At 46.0% G+C, this 15527-nt stretch overlaps 1 protein-coding gene across 1 annotated transcript; it reads right to left on the bottom strand.

Annotated features, from left to right (window-relative positions):
* Positions 1-1324: 1324 nt before the first annotated feature.
* Positions 1325-6016, bottom strand: LOC121232435. Its single transcript, XM_041118369.1, has 3 exons — positions 5856-6016; positions 4653-4900; positions 1325-2731 (listed from the first exon to the last, which is right to left on the bottom strand). Exons 2-3 carry the CDS (start codon positions 4853-4855, stop codon positions 2254-2256), a joined length of 681 nt encoding a protein of 226 aa, XP_040974303.1. The 5' UTR covers positions 4856-4900; positions 5856-6016; the 3' UTR covers positions 1325-2253.
* Positions 6017-15527: the final 9511 nt, after the last annotated feature.

Here is a 15527-nt window from a genome sequence, read left to right as displayed (position 1 = left end):
CCCACCACAGCTGCTGCTGGTGCCAAAGGAAGTCCTAGGTCACCCATCTCTTTGCAAGGACCTGAATAAGTCCAAAATAGGTGCTCCAATGTGCAAGTCAAAACGAAAGACGACAGTGAACTCCCTGGAGCCAGCAGGAAACTGTTCTTCTACTAAAAGAAGTCAAACTGCATCCCACCCAGCAGTGTGAAAATCCAGCCCTCTCACCACGTGGATGTCCACAGGAATATAACAGGTGCCCTTCCTCTGCAATCGAGCACAAGTGTCTTTACAAGAATGACTCAAGGAGGTGTCAAAGAGGAGACAGGTCCCCAGGGAGGCATGGGGCATGTCAGATGGTGCCAGCTGATCCACCCTTGAACATAAAACCAGTCAACTCAAAGTCAGGTTGGGTCAGACGACAAAACGCAGAACCGAAAGCCTGGCCCCGTGAGGTTATTCCCACAGCCAGCTGAAAAAGCGGCCCAAGAGGCAGCTGTGAGCTGGCGACGCTCCTCAGCCCGCTTGCCTCGAGTGAGCGGGAGCTAGGGGCCAAAGAGCCATCGCCGGCCCAGCTCAGCGTCACCCCAGCAGGCTCCCCCCGCCCCGGGCAGGTAGAAAATACAGTCCCGAGGGCTTGGGAAAGGCAGCATAGCAGGCTGTTTATCCCGGGCAGACCACTTCATCTTTTCCTGTCTGTTCTTCCATCAGTAAAAAGGAAGCGCATACTCACTCGGTAGAGTACTTTGGGAAAAGTACTGTGGATGATTGCTAGTAGGAGGCACATAGTAATCTTCTCAAACCTGCAAATGAGGGAAATTCTTTAAAAGTTTTCAGCGAGATCTAAAATGCCACATCAATATGCACATTGAAAAAAAAATCCTTCCTGGCAGAATTTAGATACTTTTAAAATTTCACCTAAAAGGAGCCCTGCAGGGTACAGATTCCCTTTAAATGACTGTGTATATATCTGAAGGGGAAGATTATTAAGGCTTTTTTCTTTCTAAAACTCCACTGCATTTTCAGGAGGACACCTATTTTTAAACATCTAGATTTACGCTCAAAACCCCTACGCTCAGAAACTGGTATTCTGTAATGGCTCACAGGTATTTTATGTATAAATATATACACATACACACATTAGGCTCTCAAGAAACCATGATACATTAGGTACTTTTAAATAATTCATTGTTAAGCACCCCATGATAAATCTCTAGTTGAACAATATGTGATTTTGCTAGAATTTTTGGTATATATTGAACGTGAAGCACTGTGGTGAATTTAACTATGCTGAGCATCAAACCTGAAAATTTTATAGTGTACATTACATACTGACACGCAACTGAGAATCTATTATTAAGGCTTCAGGGAATTTTTGAGGGAACTTCTGAAGTTCTGAAACAAAAAACAAGACTGAGCGCTGTTTCTCTATAGAAGTTGAGATTTTCTCAGAGAAGGGAAATTCCATGAGTAGCCTGTACTGAATTAACATAAAGGTTTCGACAAAAAGAACTGCCGTCTATTAGCTTGTGCTCTGAAGCTCCTCATTCGGCGCTATTCAGATGGAAGTCAGAGGATCTTGGCTTACCTGGTACAAGCTGGTGCTCAGAGCATTTCCAGGGCTTGCCACTCCTGCAGCGGGGCCTGAGAGATAGGGCAGCAACCGCTGCTGCGAGGGGAGGTCGTTTTTCCCCTTTTCTCCAGCAGTAGCTGTCACCCCAGATACTCACAGCTCTCCCTTGTCAGCAGCGGCCAGGCGCTTTCCTGGAGGCAGGCAAAGACCTCAGCAGGGACCCGGCCGTGCACCGCTCCCCGCTGCTCCGAGCAAGGAGCTGGTCCTGGTTGGGACATTTTGCGTGGCAATGTCCTGTATCTCCTCCCCTCGCAGCATGTCCTAAAGGGGGCTTGCTTTTACATTGTCCCGTAAGTTGAATCGGTTCCTTCCCATTTGGAGAAACTGGCGTTATATAACGGAAACGTGTTCCATCGAAGAATTTTGGCCCAGCCTTACTTTTTACTTACATATATATATTGCAGCTCTGCGTGGTGGTCACCGGTGTGGACCCTTGCAGCCAAGGGAAGGTGCAAATCTGTTCAGCTTCAGGTTAGTCAAGTGATATAGGGCACAATTCACTGGCAGAGCTTCACCTTTTTTTTCCAGGTATTACTAACCTGGCATTTCAATGAACTTCATGATCACTGATGCCATATCTAGTTATTTACACCACGTTCATCTTAATGGTATCAGAGCGTCCCAGACAAGAATACCTGCGTTTAAGAGGCTATGCTAAAAGCTGTTTGAAGACTCTTTGTCCTTCTCCCTCCTCGGAAGAGCCCCAATGGCTGTGGTGCTCCCCCAGGGGTAATCACAGGAGAGCTTTCCCAGCAACAGCTCCTCCAGGCAGGGGGAGCGATCCTCACCCTACCTAAACCACCACCACAGCCTGCCACCAGCCCGCTTTCCTCCCAGCACACGAGGCCTCGCGTGTCTGGTACACGGGACAAGAGATCGGACGGGAGACCGGCCACAGAGCGGAGCACCGGCTGAGCAGAATGCCTTCCACCAGCGTCCCTCCGAGGTCTCCTTCCCCACGGCAGGCTCTGGCGAGGCCAGCGCCGTGCCCGCTCCACGTGCGTCTCTGCGGGGAGGATGCCGCACGAGGAGCCCAAGAGCGAGACGCTCATCCTCAGCAGTTTGCAGGCTGGCCGCGCTCCCTGCCTGGCCAAGCCTTCCATGATGACATGCCAAAGTCTGAGGAGAAAAAAAAAAAAAAAAAAAAAGAAAGAAAGAAATTAAAACCAGACTGGTTAAACCAGCGCTGCCTTTTTCTCCAAAGGCAGCCCCAGTGGCTGGCGTACGCTGTGCCCATGCTGCTGCTGACCTGCGCCGAGCGGGATGAGGAGCAGGCTGGACCACCACCTTGTGCTCAGCACAGCACACATCTAGCAGGGCTTTGTGGGATGTGACATTAAGCCCTTCTGGGAGGGAGATAATTGCCACACAGAATCACAAGATCCGGGGCGGAGGATTTGGGAGAAGGCGAAGGCTCATCCGCAGCGCGGGATGTGATACTGCTGGGGTTATGCGAAAGGGCTGAGCCAGCTCAGACTCCCTTCCTCTTCCCCGAGATGGAGCTCACCCAAGGCCCTGAGCACAGTCTTGTGTCCAAACACGAGGCAAGTTTGAGCTTGGGCCGGTGCTCTGAAGTTAGCGTAGATGTAGCCATGAAAAGCAAGTCCCAGAGCTTTTGGCTTTCCACTGAAAACTGCTTCTGTCCTTTCAGAAAGAACCGTTTCTCCGTAGGTCAGCAGGCTTTGTACTTTTACAGCCCTTTTACTCCCTTGCACCCATGTATTTTTACTCCTAACCGAGACAGACAGGTTTCTTGCCATCTCTGAACTTTATGAGAAAGTTGCTCGTATTTTCCACTGCATCTCCCCTTCACCTCGGCTCACCAGTTCACTCTGATCTTTCTTTCTCAGTAGCTCTAGGTTCTGAACTGTTCATTTAAATACAGTGTGGTTTGCCAGCATTTTTTGCTAAGCCTTTTATTTTATCTGTTAAAGAAACAGAAGACACATATACACGTAACACAAGCGCACCTTGCCAAGATACTTTCAGTGGTATGCTTTTTCTTTAGATTCGACCATAAACATTTTAACATATCTGAATGATTAAAAAGCATTTCATCCCATGCCTTCTTCCCCAAGTATTTTTGCCATTCAATGCCACTCTAGTATTATGTTTGCCACAGACACGTATGGGAGAAGTCTTTTAAATATCACATTCTGAGCACATTAAGTTAGCTTAGCGGCTCAAACGTTGCAGTGTTAAAAGGAAATAAGCAAAACATCATTATTTTCTCTGGAAATGTTTTCCCTTGCCTCCTTCCCAGTACAGATGCGAATATAAGAAATCCACAAAGAGGAAAAAAAATCCCCATCCTATTGAAAAATCTCAAACAGGTTAAAGTTTCTTTGATTACCAGGATATTTACTTTGCCAGGCATATTGCAAATCATTGGGCACAGATCAACAACAAAGCTTCAGGTTCCTTTAGCCTTGTTCCCCTGACTATGACGTGGCATTCAAATAACATACAGAGCATTTGCAGCGGTGCGTCGCAAGCCAGACTTAGAGCACCTTTTCTAAGTGTCATGCCCACAGCTGGTGCCTTTCTGTTAATAGTCCTGCTATGTAATTTCCCTGTTTGTTGGGTCTCCTGAAAAATCGTTTTCTCTAGCTGTGGCCAGTGATTTTGTTAAATCTTTTTAAACTAAGGCTAGCAAATGTCAGGCTCCAATGCTGAGGAGCATAGAAAATTTTCAACGTGCACTTTAGCAAATGAATGCAAGTTGAAAACACGGCACTTGCAGTCTTGCAGCTGTCCCAAAATTTCACAAGGCCAACACTGTAAAAGCCACGGATCTCATTTTCCAAAATCCTATCACAGCAGCATGACTGCATCCTATACCCATTTTCACACATCGATAAACAATTACCCACGTAGCATGCAAGACAGAGGAAAACTAGGCATAGGAGAGCAACAGTGATATAAATAAGTTCAATGCTAGCTTCTCACTGCAGTGAGGAGAGAAATACTTTGGGTTTGGTTTTTCACAGATCGACTGAAGGCTGCTAGGCAGCCCGGAGAGCGCTGCCCCGTTTCCCACCTGGGCAGGCTGTTGCTCCAGGCTGGCTTGGCAGCCTCTGCTCGGGCTTCTTCAGGTCCGGCCACACATTGCACCCCTTCCAGAAAGTTGTGCCATGGGCTCATCGCATCCCCGTTGAAGCCCCTTTTCACCAAGACGGGATGAGACATTTCACAACAACTGTATCTTCTATTTAAACACCGTAATGTATTGAAAGGCGACATCAAAATGTGCTCTAGGGTGCAACAGCAGGCCTCCAAGCTGTTTGTCTGTTGGTACAACAGAAAGAGCACACTTTATTTCCTTCAGAGGCGAATCATTCCCCAGCCCTGTCTTTACAGCAAGTGTTAAGGCCTTTTCTACATCACAGAAATATGACATATCTCTTATTTTGATCAAGCTGTGGAACAGCCATACCTGTGAATTAAATGTGCATACATTTGCGGGGAGGAGAATCTGACACTGATGCACAATTAAGCTTGCAGGTAAGCTCAAGGCAACACAAGGAAAAGCAAAAAGTTAAGACATCAGATCCTCCACTGGCTTAAATTGGCATAGTTCCTTTGAGATACGTAAATTATATTATTGCCATAGAAATCCTACAAGAGGAGTGGCTGGCCAGCCCATAAAACCCCAAACGTGGCATGCACTCATTTCTTAAAAATACCGAGTTTGTCAGGGGTGACAAAAGCCCCGGTCAATACTTGACCACAAGAAATCCAGCGTGGAGGGCAGGCCTGCTGAGATAAAGAGACCCAGCCACGTGAGGCAGATGCTGGGCACAGATGGGAGAGGAGCTTGCAAAGAACAGCTCAGCTCCCCAAAGGCTTCGGGCACCAGCACGCAGAGAGAGGGAAGAGTACGTAGCACAGCTGTGACTCCCTCTCTAGAGAGGTATTTCCCTTGCGGAGTAATTTTCCCTGTGCCTATCTTCAGGAAAGAATTTGCAGGTCTGTTAAGTCCCACTAGTGCACTCTCAGAAAGCCAGAGCATATGCTTAAGGGCTTCTTGTATCAAGTTTTACAGGCATCATTTGAGCACGCGAGTTATCCCCTTGGCTTAGTGGGACCACTCATGCCTACAGTCCCTCGTGATCTTACTGTAGCCTCTGCAGTAAACTTCAAATGGAAAAAGAAAGTGAATGTTACCGAATCAAAAAAGTTCATAGAGAATTGAAACATAACTGAACCTCTCCTCCCCCATCTAAGGCGTCATTTTGTGTACCTGATCCTGTGAACAGCTTGCACAACGAGGCACCGAGATCAATGGGGCTCACAAACCACAGGCTGTGCTTTTTCTTGAGTCAGAGGCATTGTCTGCAAAAATTCAGAGCCAATTCTGCAATACTCCACCATGCATGATCTTATTATCAAGACTGTAGTGCTGTTCTGGTGTAATGCTTTAGAGATCCTTCTCTGGTAAAAAACACAACTGTGCCTTACTTTTGTTGTCTCTTAAATAGAAATACACAAAGCTGTAAAAAGCCTTCTAATTATGTTTAAAAACCAATCACATTAAAACCAAAGCTGATGCCAAGAACATTTTAATCACACAAACCAAGAGATGCAGAAACAATTCACTCCACTGCTACGGACTGTAGAGTGAAGTAAGCATGATAATTTCAGTCTGGTTTATGGAGACCAAACTCATGGTACCCACCTTTGCATCTCCCCTTTTTCCTGCAAGCTGCTTATAAGCTTTTTTTTTTTTTTTTTTTTTAAATACCCCTTCCACTTACACTTTTTAATTACTACTTCTTCATTCCCTACTCCCATTCCCAGGGCCCATCTTGCTGTTGTGTGTTTTGTCTCTTTACCCAGTTGTTCTCCACACTGCTGCTCTCCCCACCTCAAAGCACCTTTTCCCTACCCAGGCTGCACAAGGAGACATTGTGTGTTCCACCTTATTTTCCCCAATCTGGATGCAGCTTTCGAGGAGTTGCAGGTTAAGAGAGGAAGGACTGAAGCTTCTTTCACTCACTTTTCTCTCATCCTACCCCTTGGCTGACCATTTGGTGTATACCTTTTAAGCGGCTCCCAACGGGAGCACAGAGGGGCCATGGAGGTGCAAACGGCTGCTCCTTATTTTCAGATTTGGGACCCGCTGCCCATTCCTGTTACTACTGAGACCAAAACCATTCCTTGATATCGTGGAGTTGACTGGATGCAGTGACAAACAGTGATCGAAAGCTGATTCTGGAAGTCTACTGCAGAAAAACCATCAACTGCAGAGTCCCAGTCCTCCTGACCTACAAAATGCAAGCACATTGATCTGACTGATAAGAAACAGAAAGTACAACCTAAGCACCAAGCTCTGGAAACACTCACATGAACCACATCAGCGCACATCTCTTACCTAGACAAGCAATGCTTTGCAGGCTCAAGCCAGTGAGGTGAAACATTGAGTAGAGGATTATCTTTACTTGTGGGCAAAGTTCTCTAGCCAAATCTGAACCACAGATCTTCACATCTGAAAATAAAAGTGTTATCTAGATTTTCTCCTGTGTTGGAGGTATTACAGCAATGCTGCCAGAGCCTTCTGTTGCTACTTTTCTGCCTCCAGAGGAAGAGGAGCTACTTAGAGACAGCTCCTTCTTCGTTAGGCAAAAAGGCGACTTCAGTTAGAGCGGACAGGAGTCACCATCTTCTGTCATTTCGGTAGCGATGGCCACAGCAGCTCACCTCTACACACTCACGTGCGTACTTGAAGAGAGTGTCAGAGAGCATCAAGAGCAGGCCTTTTCTCCAAGGGATGGCAAGCCAGGGGCTGCCCCACAGCCCCAGAGATGGTGGCCAGGTCCAACCAAGAGCCCAGACCATAAGGGAAAAGCACGGTGATAGGGCAGGTCCAAGATCAAGCCAGAAAGTCAGTTCACAGGTCAGGTCCAGTGATGTCCAGGTAGGGCCATAGCAGCAAGACAGAGCCAGGTTCAGGCTGGGAAACCAGTGCACACGTGGAGCTCCAGAGAAAAGGGCTCCAGAGCCAGCCATAGCCAGGCTAAGCTGGAGACCAACCTGTCTCCAAATAGCTCAGGCAGGGGCTGATGGTCCCCAGCTGAACTTAAAAGGGTTTCTGGGCCCTTTTAAGGTGGGTGGAGGTCCCAGGTGAGGCTGGTCAGGTCCATTAAGGACTGTTAGTGTTCTCAGGGCCCTGATGGAGAGAATGAGCAAAAGAAATTGCAAAACACACTTGTGTATATATAACACATACATGTACATGTACGTGTCTGTATATATAACATGTACATGTCACCATGTTAAAATTCTGTTTCTTAACCCCCCCTCTCTTCGTTTCCAAGCATCTGGCTTATGATTTTAGATCCTCTAAGGCTTGGAATAGACCTTAACTCTAAAAATGTATCTCATGCCACACAGCAAGCAAAAGATTAAATAGTTAAAGAAAGCCACAGCTGCAATAAAGGGATTGCAAGTACTTTTAAACAAAAACTCCAAGCTGCAAATAATATGGCCTGCATTCAAATTTATATCCAGGCTACTTTAAAATCTCTTCAAGGACTTTTTAGTTTGCCTGGCTACAAATCATTATAAATCTGGAAAGAATTCTTCTGCACTTCCTACATCCTTCCTACATCCTCTCTTTTTATTTGCATTGCTGCTTTCTACTCCCACTACTACCTGTTATGTTCACTTTTTAGACTGTTTTCCCCAAACTGATTGTCCCTTTGATCTTTCCATTCCACAGGGGTAACCTTTCCAAGCTGCTCTCTATCATTTGTGGTCTTCAGTGGCACCTGTAGTCCTTCCCAAGTTAAAAATCAACTGAAAAATTAATTCACGTGCTGTTTGCTTTCTCTCTGCTCTCACTGGCGAGCATCTGACACCACGTTGGACTCCACACTGAATCCTGAAAGCCTGAATTTTGAAAAATTTCCATTCCCAGGACTCGCCCTTGCCATTGGTCGGGTTGTTACAAGCAGTGTACATGCAGACATGTATGCACACACACGCAGGATCAGGCTTGCAACTGTTGGGTTTCCTGCGACAAGGTTATATTCTAATTATCCTGCAGTAGGATGTTTCAGGACTGCTGAAAAAAAGTATATTAAATATAAAACAATTGTTCTTATGAGTAACTTCCTTTACCTCATGTCCCAGCTTAATTTGGTTTTCTCTGTATTTACAGTCTGTTTTTATGCCATAATTATTCCCGGCCAAATCATCTGAAACAATTTTTAAAACATTTAATTTTGCAAATGTTCCCATAGAAATGCAAATCCTTTAATGGAGTTCAGATATTACATTTATTCTTCCCTCTTTGTTGCAAATTTGTGTAATTAGATTTTAATTTAGTTTATAATGTTGGAATTTTGTAATATTTAAAATCCCATCCATGCACTAGCATCACCTCCAATGGTCCAGATTGAAGCCAGATGGATTTCAAGGCTGTGGATAAATGTCTTCTAGCCGCTCTACTTTTTCAGCTGTGATTGAGTGCATTACTGTCCCCCGTGGAGTTTACAGCTCCTCCTTTGCCAGCAGAAGGGGTTGCGTGGACACTCCCTAAGCTGATCCACTGCACGGGGGCTACTTCAGACTGCCGCCTTTAGCGGTTTGAGTTAACTGCGTAAAGAAGCAAATGGTGTATGTAAACATATTTCCACCTGCTGGCAGATCGGTGGGAATGGTGACCTGTGGCACAGGAACAATAACCAATATGTTGGGGCAGCAATGTCTTCAACCAGCAGAGAGAGTCGCAAAGTAAACACGTGCTTAAGACCTGACTCAACTAAAACCCGGGAAGCAAGAATGCTGCAAAAGCTGCGCTAAGCTTTGCAAAGATAGGTGGGGTGACAAAGAGGAGTGGTGCGTGGCACTGCATGGGAGCGTCGTGGGACACCGCGAGCGATGGCGCAGGGCAGTTCCCTCGGGGTTGTTCTGGAAAACGCAGGTGTGGAGCCAGTGTACAGCAAACCCTCCCAGACTGCACAGATGACTCAGCAGAACTTCAAAACCATCTGCACGGAAGAGTTATTCAAGGGTAACTCATGACCACCGGCAGGCAGGCGTTATCCAAGGAGAGGACAAGGGCAGTTTTGTTTTCTGAAACAGTTTCAGAGAAAATGGATTGGATTCACACTGAATGCCGGCCACCGTGAGTGGCCATCATGCTCTGATCTGTAGAGAATGGAGGCTGCATAGCACGTCTTAATGGAGGAGGTCTGACATATTTTAGAAACCGCAGAGCAGCCCATAGCTCTTACACCGACAATTTCACGTCTGGAAGAAGGTCTGGGCAGGGACTGCAGCTAAGCGCATCCAGGAGCACTCTCACACGCTGGAGAGATGCAGCGAGTGCTCCTCTTCACACTGCATGAGTGTGGTCGTATCAGGAGAGAAGCCTCACATTTGAGAAACCAAAGCCGAGGAGAGTGGAAAAAGAAAACCAAGCTTGATGGAAAGAGCACCGTACATGCATGTTTGTGTCCAGGCAGCTTCTTGCACCCTTTTCCATGTCCGTAGTTATGGAGGGACTGCCAGGATCCAGCCTTCAAAAAAGGCATCTGTTTCTGAAGTGAAAACCAGCATTTAGTTGCTAACAGCACACAGTAACTCTACACATCAGTGCAGAGCAGGAAATGAAAAACGCCTTTTCTAACTATGTTATAATGGCAATTTTAGGTAGATGGAACATTAGCAGCGGATGCCAAGCTGGAAGCTGGCCACCCCGTTGGCTTTTCAGCAGCAGCTTTGGTCTTTGGAAGCTTTTCACAGCCTGACAATTCTTCAGAAGAGTCTACTTTTGTCTGTGATTACAAAAATCAATCGCACCACTTGTACATAGCATGAATGGTTACCATGTGGATAACCCCTTCAACCAACTGACATTGATTCCAGGTTATCACATCCAGCGTGCCACAGGAAGCTTTCTCCAGCTTTATGGTACTGTTTATGAGGAGACCATTTCCATTTTTAAACTCAGTTTTCCTCTTGCAAAGAAGAATACATTATTTTTCTCCCAACAGGCAAAATTAGTTCCCTCAGGGAAGGTTTCAGTGCTGGTAAAGCGTCCCAGGCCCAAGACTCTTGGTCTTGTAAACCGTTTCAAGACCTGCACACAGCACCCACATCACTGTAGTGTTGCATCTCTTGTTGTCTTTTAAACTTCCATAGAATGGATCTTGAGCTGTAACTCCCATTCAATCCTTCTTTCAGTGCAGAAAAGCCATACCAGTTGGTGGAAATTATAGTTCTGCTAATGTTAAACCTCCTTTCAGTTAGTAAATCCTTCTCAACCAAAACAGAAGCATTTTATACATGAATATCACTCAAGAAACACCACAGCAGAGGGGCAGGTTTCCCAGCTCAGCCCAAGTATCTGCACTGCAGCCTTCTGAAGTAACAGAGATGACCCGAAATGTCCTGAAAGCCATCTGGCTTCACTCTGGGGGAGTTGCCTAACTCGCTATCATGAAGTTAGCAGAGCACCTTATATATCCTTATATCTTCTCTGAGGATGGCATAAGGATTAAGACTAGGACATACCCACTGCCACTCAATGCTTGGTTGCTGCTCTCAGCCTATTTGCTTCACCTTTCAAGCTGTTCTTGGGACCACCAGCAGTTGGCACAAATCAAAGAAGCTTTCAGACTCCAATTTAAGTTAGGAAACGTTTTGTCCACCACTGGCCTAAGATTCAGAGTACGAGCATGGCTTAAAAAAACACATTTCCCTTCCCCCTGCCCCCCCCCCCCCCCCCCCCCCCCCCCCAATTTATGCCTTGTATCTGCTGCAGAGACTTGGGACCCACTACTTAGCAACTCTATGGTGAATCAGACGTCTTACACAATGATTTGATTAAAGGAAGCATTCCTCTTCAACTGAGACACAGTTATGTCATGGATCTGCACAGAAAGCTTTCCAAACCATCATTCATCCAACAGTCCAGAGCAGCTGTTAATGTTTAAGGAGCACCAGAAGTTAGTAAGTGTCTCTAAAATACCTATGGGATTTAAATGTTCCCTGTGAGGTCCACTTGATAGACTCATCATGATTTTGGCTGTGCCATAGGACTGATTCATCTGCCCCTTGAGTATTTTCTGGTGCACGGCAAAGAAAAGGTGGCAAAAAATATAGTTGTCTGTGGAAAGTCATACATATGCACGATACGCATATTTTATGTAGCGTGTATTTCCACGTGCACTTACACACACAAATGTGGTCAGAAAACACTATTCAGGCTGTAAAGTTCACCGCTCAGTAGTTAGGAAACACCACAGAAAGGTTACCCACGCAGCATTAGTGTAGTCCTGTATAGTGAGTGTTGGCGACCGACGTGATGGTCCTTTGCTCGGGGTGAAGGCCACCCCACGCGCTGCGTGTTGCTGAGGGTGGGACTCCAGCGGAGCAGGGTCAGACGTGTTTTGATCACAGCTCTTCCCAAGAGTCTACGGCCCTGGCCCTACCACCAGCTACTCATCACCCCTTCTCTGCCAGGGATATAATCACACTTTCTGATCTGCCAGCACAGCTCCATCTGTAGTCATTTCCTAACTCAAATTCTGTCAAATGATCTGGGTTTTGGGGGGAGGAGGGGGGGGTATATGCTTTTAAAGGGCAGGCAAAACAGTGCCCCCGCTAAGCCAGACCATTTTTGCAAAATTGAGGAACAGTGAGATGTGCTATTCTGCCAGCAGATCTGAGAGGTCGGCAACCCATGAGACAGGATCCGCTGTAGCCAGAACATTGTGTCTGATTGCACCATTAATGAGCTCCTGTTCAATATTTCTTTTTCACCATATTGCTCAAGGCATGGTACCAAAGCCTTAGTAATGATGCCATTCAAACCCTGTGGTGGAGACAGAATTACTAATATCTGTAACACCCACCACTGTAGTATCACAAACACCCATTTGTTCATTAATTTTAAATGCCCAGTTTGATTTTTTTCAGAAGCTTTAGCATTATACAGCACTTTACTTGATCGGGGAACAACTTACATTGACTTTTGTTGCAAACATAAGCATCAGCACCTGAAACCTGGAATATAGAATAGAAGAAACGCACTTTCTTAAATAAGCTGTCAAACTGTCAGAACCTGATTAACATCATATAGGAATTAGAGCAGAACCAAGGATAGATTTTTATTTTCCAGGGCAAGATACAGCTCTGACAAAGTCTAGTCTCCTTCCTCAGTCCTTTGTTTCAGGCAATACACATTTGTGAATTTCTACATCGAGCAAAGCAGGGGACCCTGTAAACCCTGGATCCATCCCAGAGCAGATCCATCCTGCACCTTCAGCAAAGAAGAGTCCTGAGGGAAAAAGTATGGGTAACGATGCAGTTAAAGGTATAAGTCTCATGGCTGAGAAGATTTTGCAACCTTAATTCTAGCATTGCCCAGTGACTAAGGAATTAAGTTTTTTAAATGTTAATAAAGGAAAAAAACAAAATTACATGACCATTATTTCCTAAGTTTACAAAAGCACGTTGAAAGCCCAGAAACGTGCTTCTGTTGTCTCTCAGTACCCCAGCACACAGGAACCCACATAATGGTCTTGAAGACATCTGCCACATGAGCTAAAGGACAACTTCCACCACTGTGTGACCATTGCCCTGTATATCTGACAGGATCTCTCTCTGTGTCCATGTTTGTGTACGTGTGTGTGTTATGTCATACACACACACACACGCTTTGTCAGTAGGTTTCAGTGCTATTTGCTGACACTGGAAAGGATGAACCAAAGAAATACGTGCTACAAGAGGGACATGCTCTTCTGCTTTTCCTTCCCAAGCTTGATTGACTCTGTCCCACCCCACTACCATGCTCCTGTTTTGATTCTTCTCTGTCAGTGCACTCCTCAGCCCTATCTGTTTCTCCTTGCCAGTTGAATCCTTTCCTTTCTCCCTCCTTTGGGCTGTCAGTCCCCATCTCAGGCTCCTTGCCCAACTATACTTTCCACTTGCTGAGTCTCTTCCTCCTCTCAGTCCCTCTCCTTCACCAGCATCCCCTTACTGTACAGTCTCTCTGCCCCAGATGAATTCTCTGCCTTCTCCCTCCTTGCCCAGACAGTCCCAGCTCTCCCCCAAAGCTCTCCTCCTAAAAAGTCTCTCAGCCTACCAGGCTTCCTCTGTACATGCTTCATCCAGCTCCAGTCTTCTGCTTTGTCTCATCCTAACTCCTTTCCCCTGTCTCACTGCCAGACTGATTTTCCAATCAGTCTCACACTGGTGAAGCAGTTTTGACTCCTCTCTCCCAGTTCCCATTCTCGTCCTCCTTTTCCATTAGCCTCCATCTGCTTATCAAGCTTGTCATCTTCCTCTTAGCTTCATCTGCTTCAGTCATCCCTTAAAACCTGGCTCCCAGTCTCCTCTTCCACAGCTTCTCCTCCCTCCAAACTGCTTGACTGTTAGCTCGTGGATGGATTACCAATGATGGAAAGAAGGGGGCTCTGAATATTTTGGTAATTAGCTCTGACAAAAAAAGCCTGCAGCAGGAACTACAGAAGCAGTCTGGTTTTGTCCCTTTCACCTCAGGCTTGAGTGGGAGCTGTTGTTGGCTCTGTCCATACAGACATCTTAACCTGATCTCAGACACCTTCAGTACCTCAGCATGTCAGCTGCACAAATAAAATTCTTTTGCTTGCTTACAACTTGAGATACAGAGTTTGAGATCTGGTCCTCAGGGAATGGCAGGCCAGACCATGGGGTCAGCAACCTGGCACTTATACCACTCTAAAAATAGCCAGGACTATCTTTATCCTTCTAATACATTACTATAAAAGCTGTATTGAGTATCAGTTATCTGCCTGTACTTATCTTAGACATAGAAGAATCTGCTCCAAAGGATGTACAATCTAGTTAGACCAAAAAAACCCCAACAAACCAACCCCCCAAAACCCCAAACACGAAGGGAAGTGCTATTGCCCTAGCGCAAGTTACTACTAGTGGACATAGTGAATGCTAATAGCTTGCTCTGCAAGGTCATTTACACAATGCTCTGAACCTCCCCTGAAGTTCCCTCCTGAGCAAAAGCTGAGAACCTGGAAGAACGCAATAATGAGCTCCCACCTGAACCAAAGAGCTCCCCCACACTTTTTTAATTTGTGATGGAAAAAATGCCACACGGCTCCTCTGCATTCACCTTGCCTTTCACCACTGCATTTGAGCTAGGGGAGCAATCCAGGCAACTGAAGACGTCCCTTCCCAACCAGCGAGGTACGTCCACGTCGAAGGTGAGGCTCTGCAGAGCGCAGGGGCCAAGTGAATAAGCTCTGCTGGGGTCTGCGGTCTTGTTCTTGGAGCTGGCAGTAAGAAAAAGCAGCAGGAGCACGGGGAGCTGGAACACAGGAGAGGAAGTAGCAGCGAAGGCTCTGGCTGGTGGAAAGCTGAAATGGGAATCTGTGGGCAAAGGTGGAAGTTATCTGCTGGGGACAAAGGCCGGGAGGAAAACTGCTAAGAGGCTGGCTCCAGAGCTGTTGGTAACCACTGGCCTAGAGACACTGGCAGCTTGCAGCAATTAATGTATTCCATTACCTCATGTTATGCTTCAGATGCAGATTAATAGCATTCATTCAAAGAAAGAATGACATCATCTGCATAAAATCCTTTCCAGTGTCATACAGTATTCTCTGGCTTTCTGATTATTGCTGGTCTACTGGGTTAGTGATAGTGTTTCAAATTTGGTTTTGTTTTCCAATTTAAAAGTATAAGTCCTTCGATCCTCCATTCAAGCCTGTTTTGCAAGAATTCTCTTAATGGAGAAAGGCACTCTGCATCCAAATCTTTCTGTCATCTCCACCTGCTCCTCATGTCTCCTCGCTGTGTTACTTTCGTGCATCTATACGGTTCTCCTCAAACCTGCTTTAGCAAAGCCTCCATTGTGGCTAATTGGGGTGATGATTAGCTGTGGTAGTAAGGTAAGCTTAAGCAGTTGCTG

Source organism: Aquila chrysaetos, chromosome 18 (genome assembly GCF_900496995.4).
Source record: "Aquila chrysaetos chrysaetos chromosome 18, bAquChr1.4, whole genome shotgun sequence".
NCBI lineage: Eukaryota > Metazoa > Chordata > Aves > Accipitriformes > Accipitridae > Aquila > Aquila chrysaetos.
The sequence above is the reverse complement of the archived record's forward strand: the minus strand, read 5'-3'. Positions and strand labels throughout refer to the sequence as shown.

Bases quoted from the DNA above. Each gene is read 5' to 3' on its own strand.
- LOC121232435 (XM_041118369.1), bottom strand. From the start codon at position 4,855: ATGTCGCCTTTCAATACATTACGGTGTTTAAATAGAAGATACAGTTGT. The intron at 2,732-4,652 runs GTGGGAAACGGG...TTTTCTCCTCAG, and splicing joins TGGAGCAACAGCCTGCCCAG to ACTTTGGCATGTCATCATGG.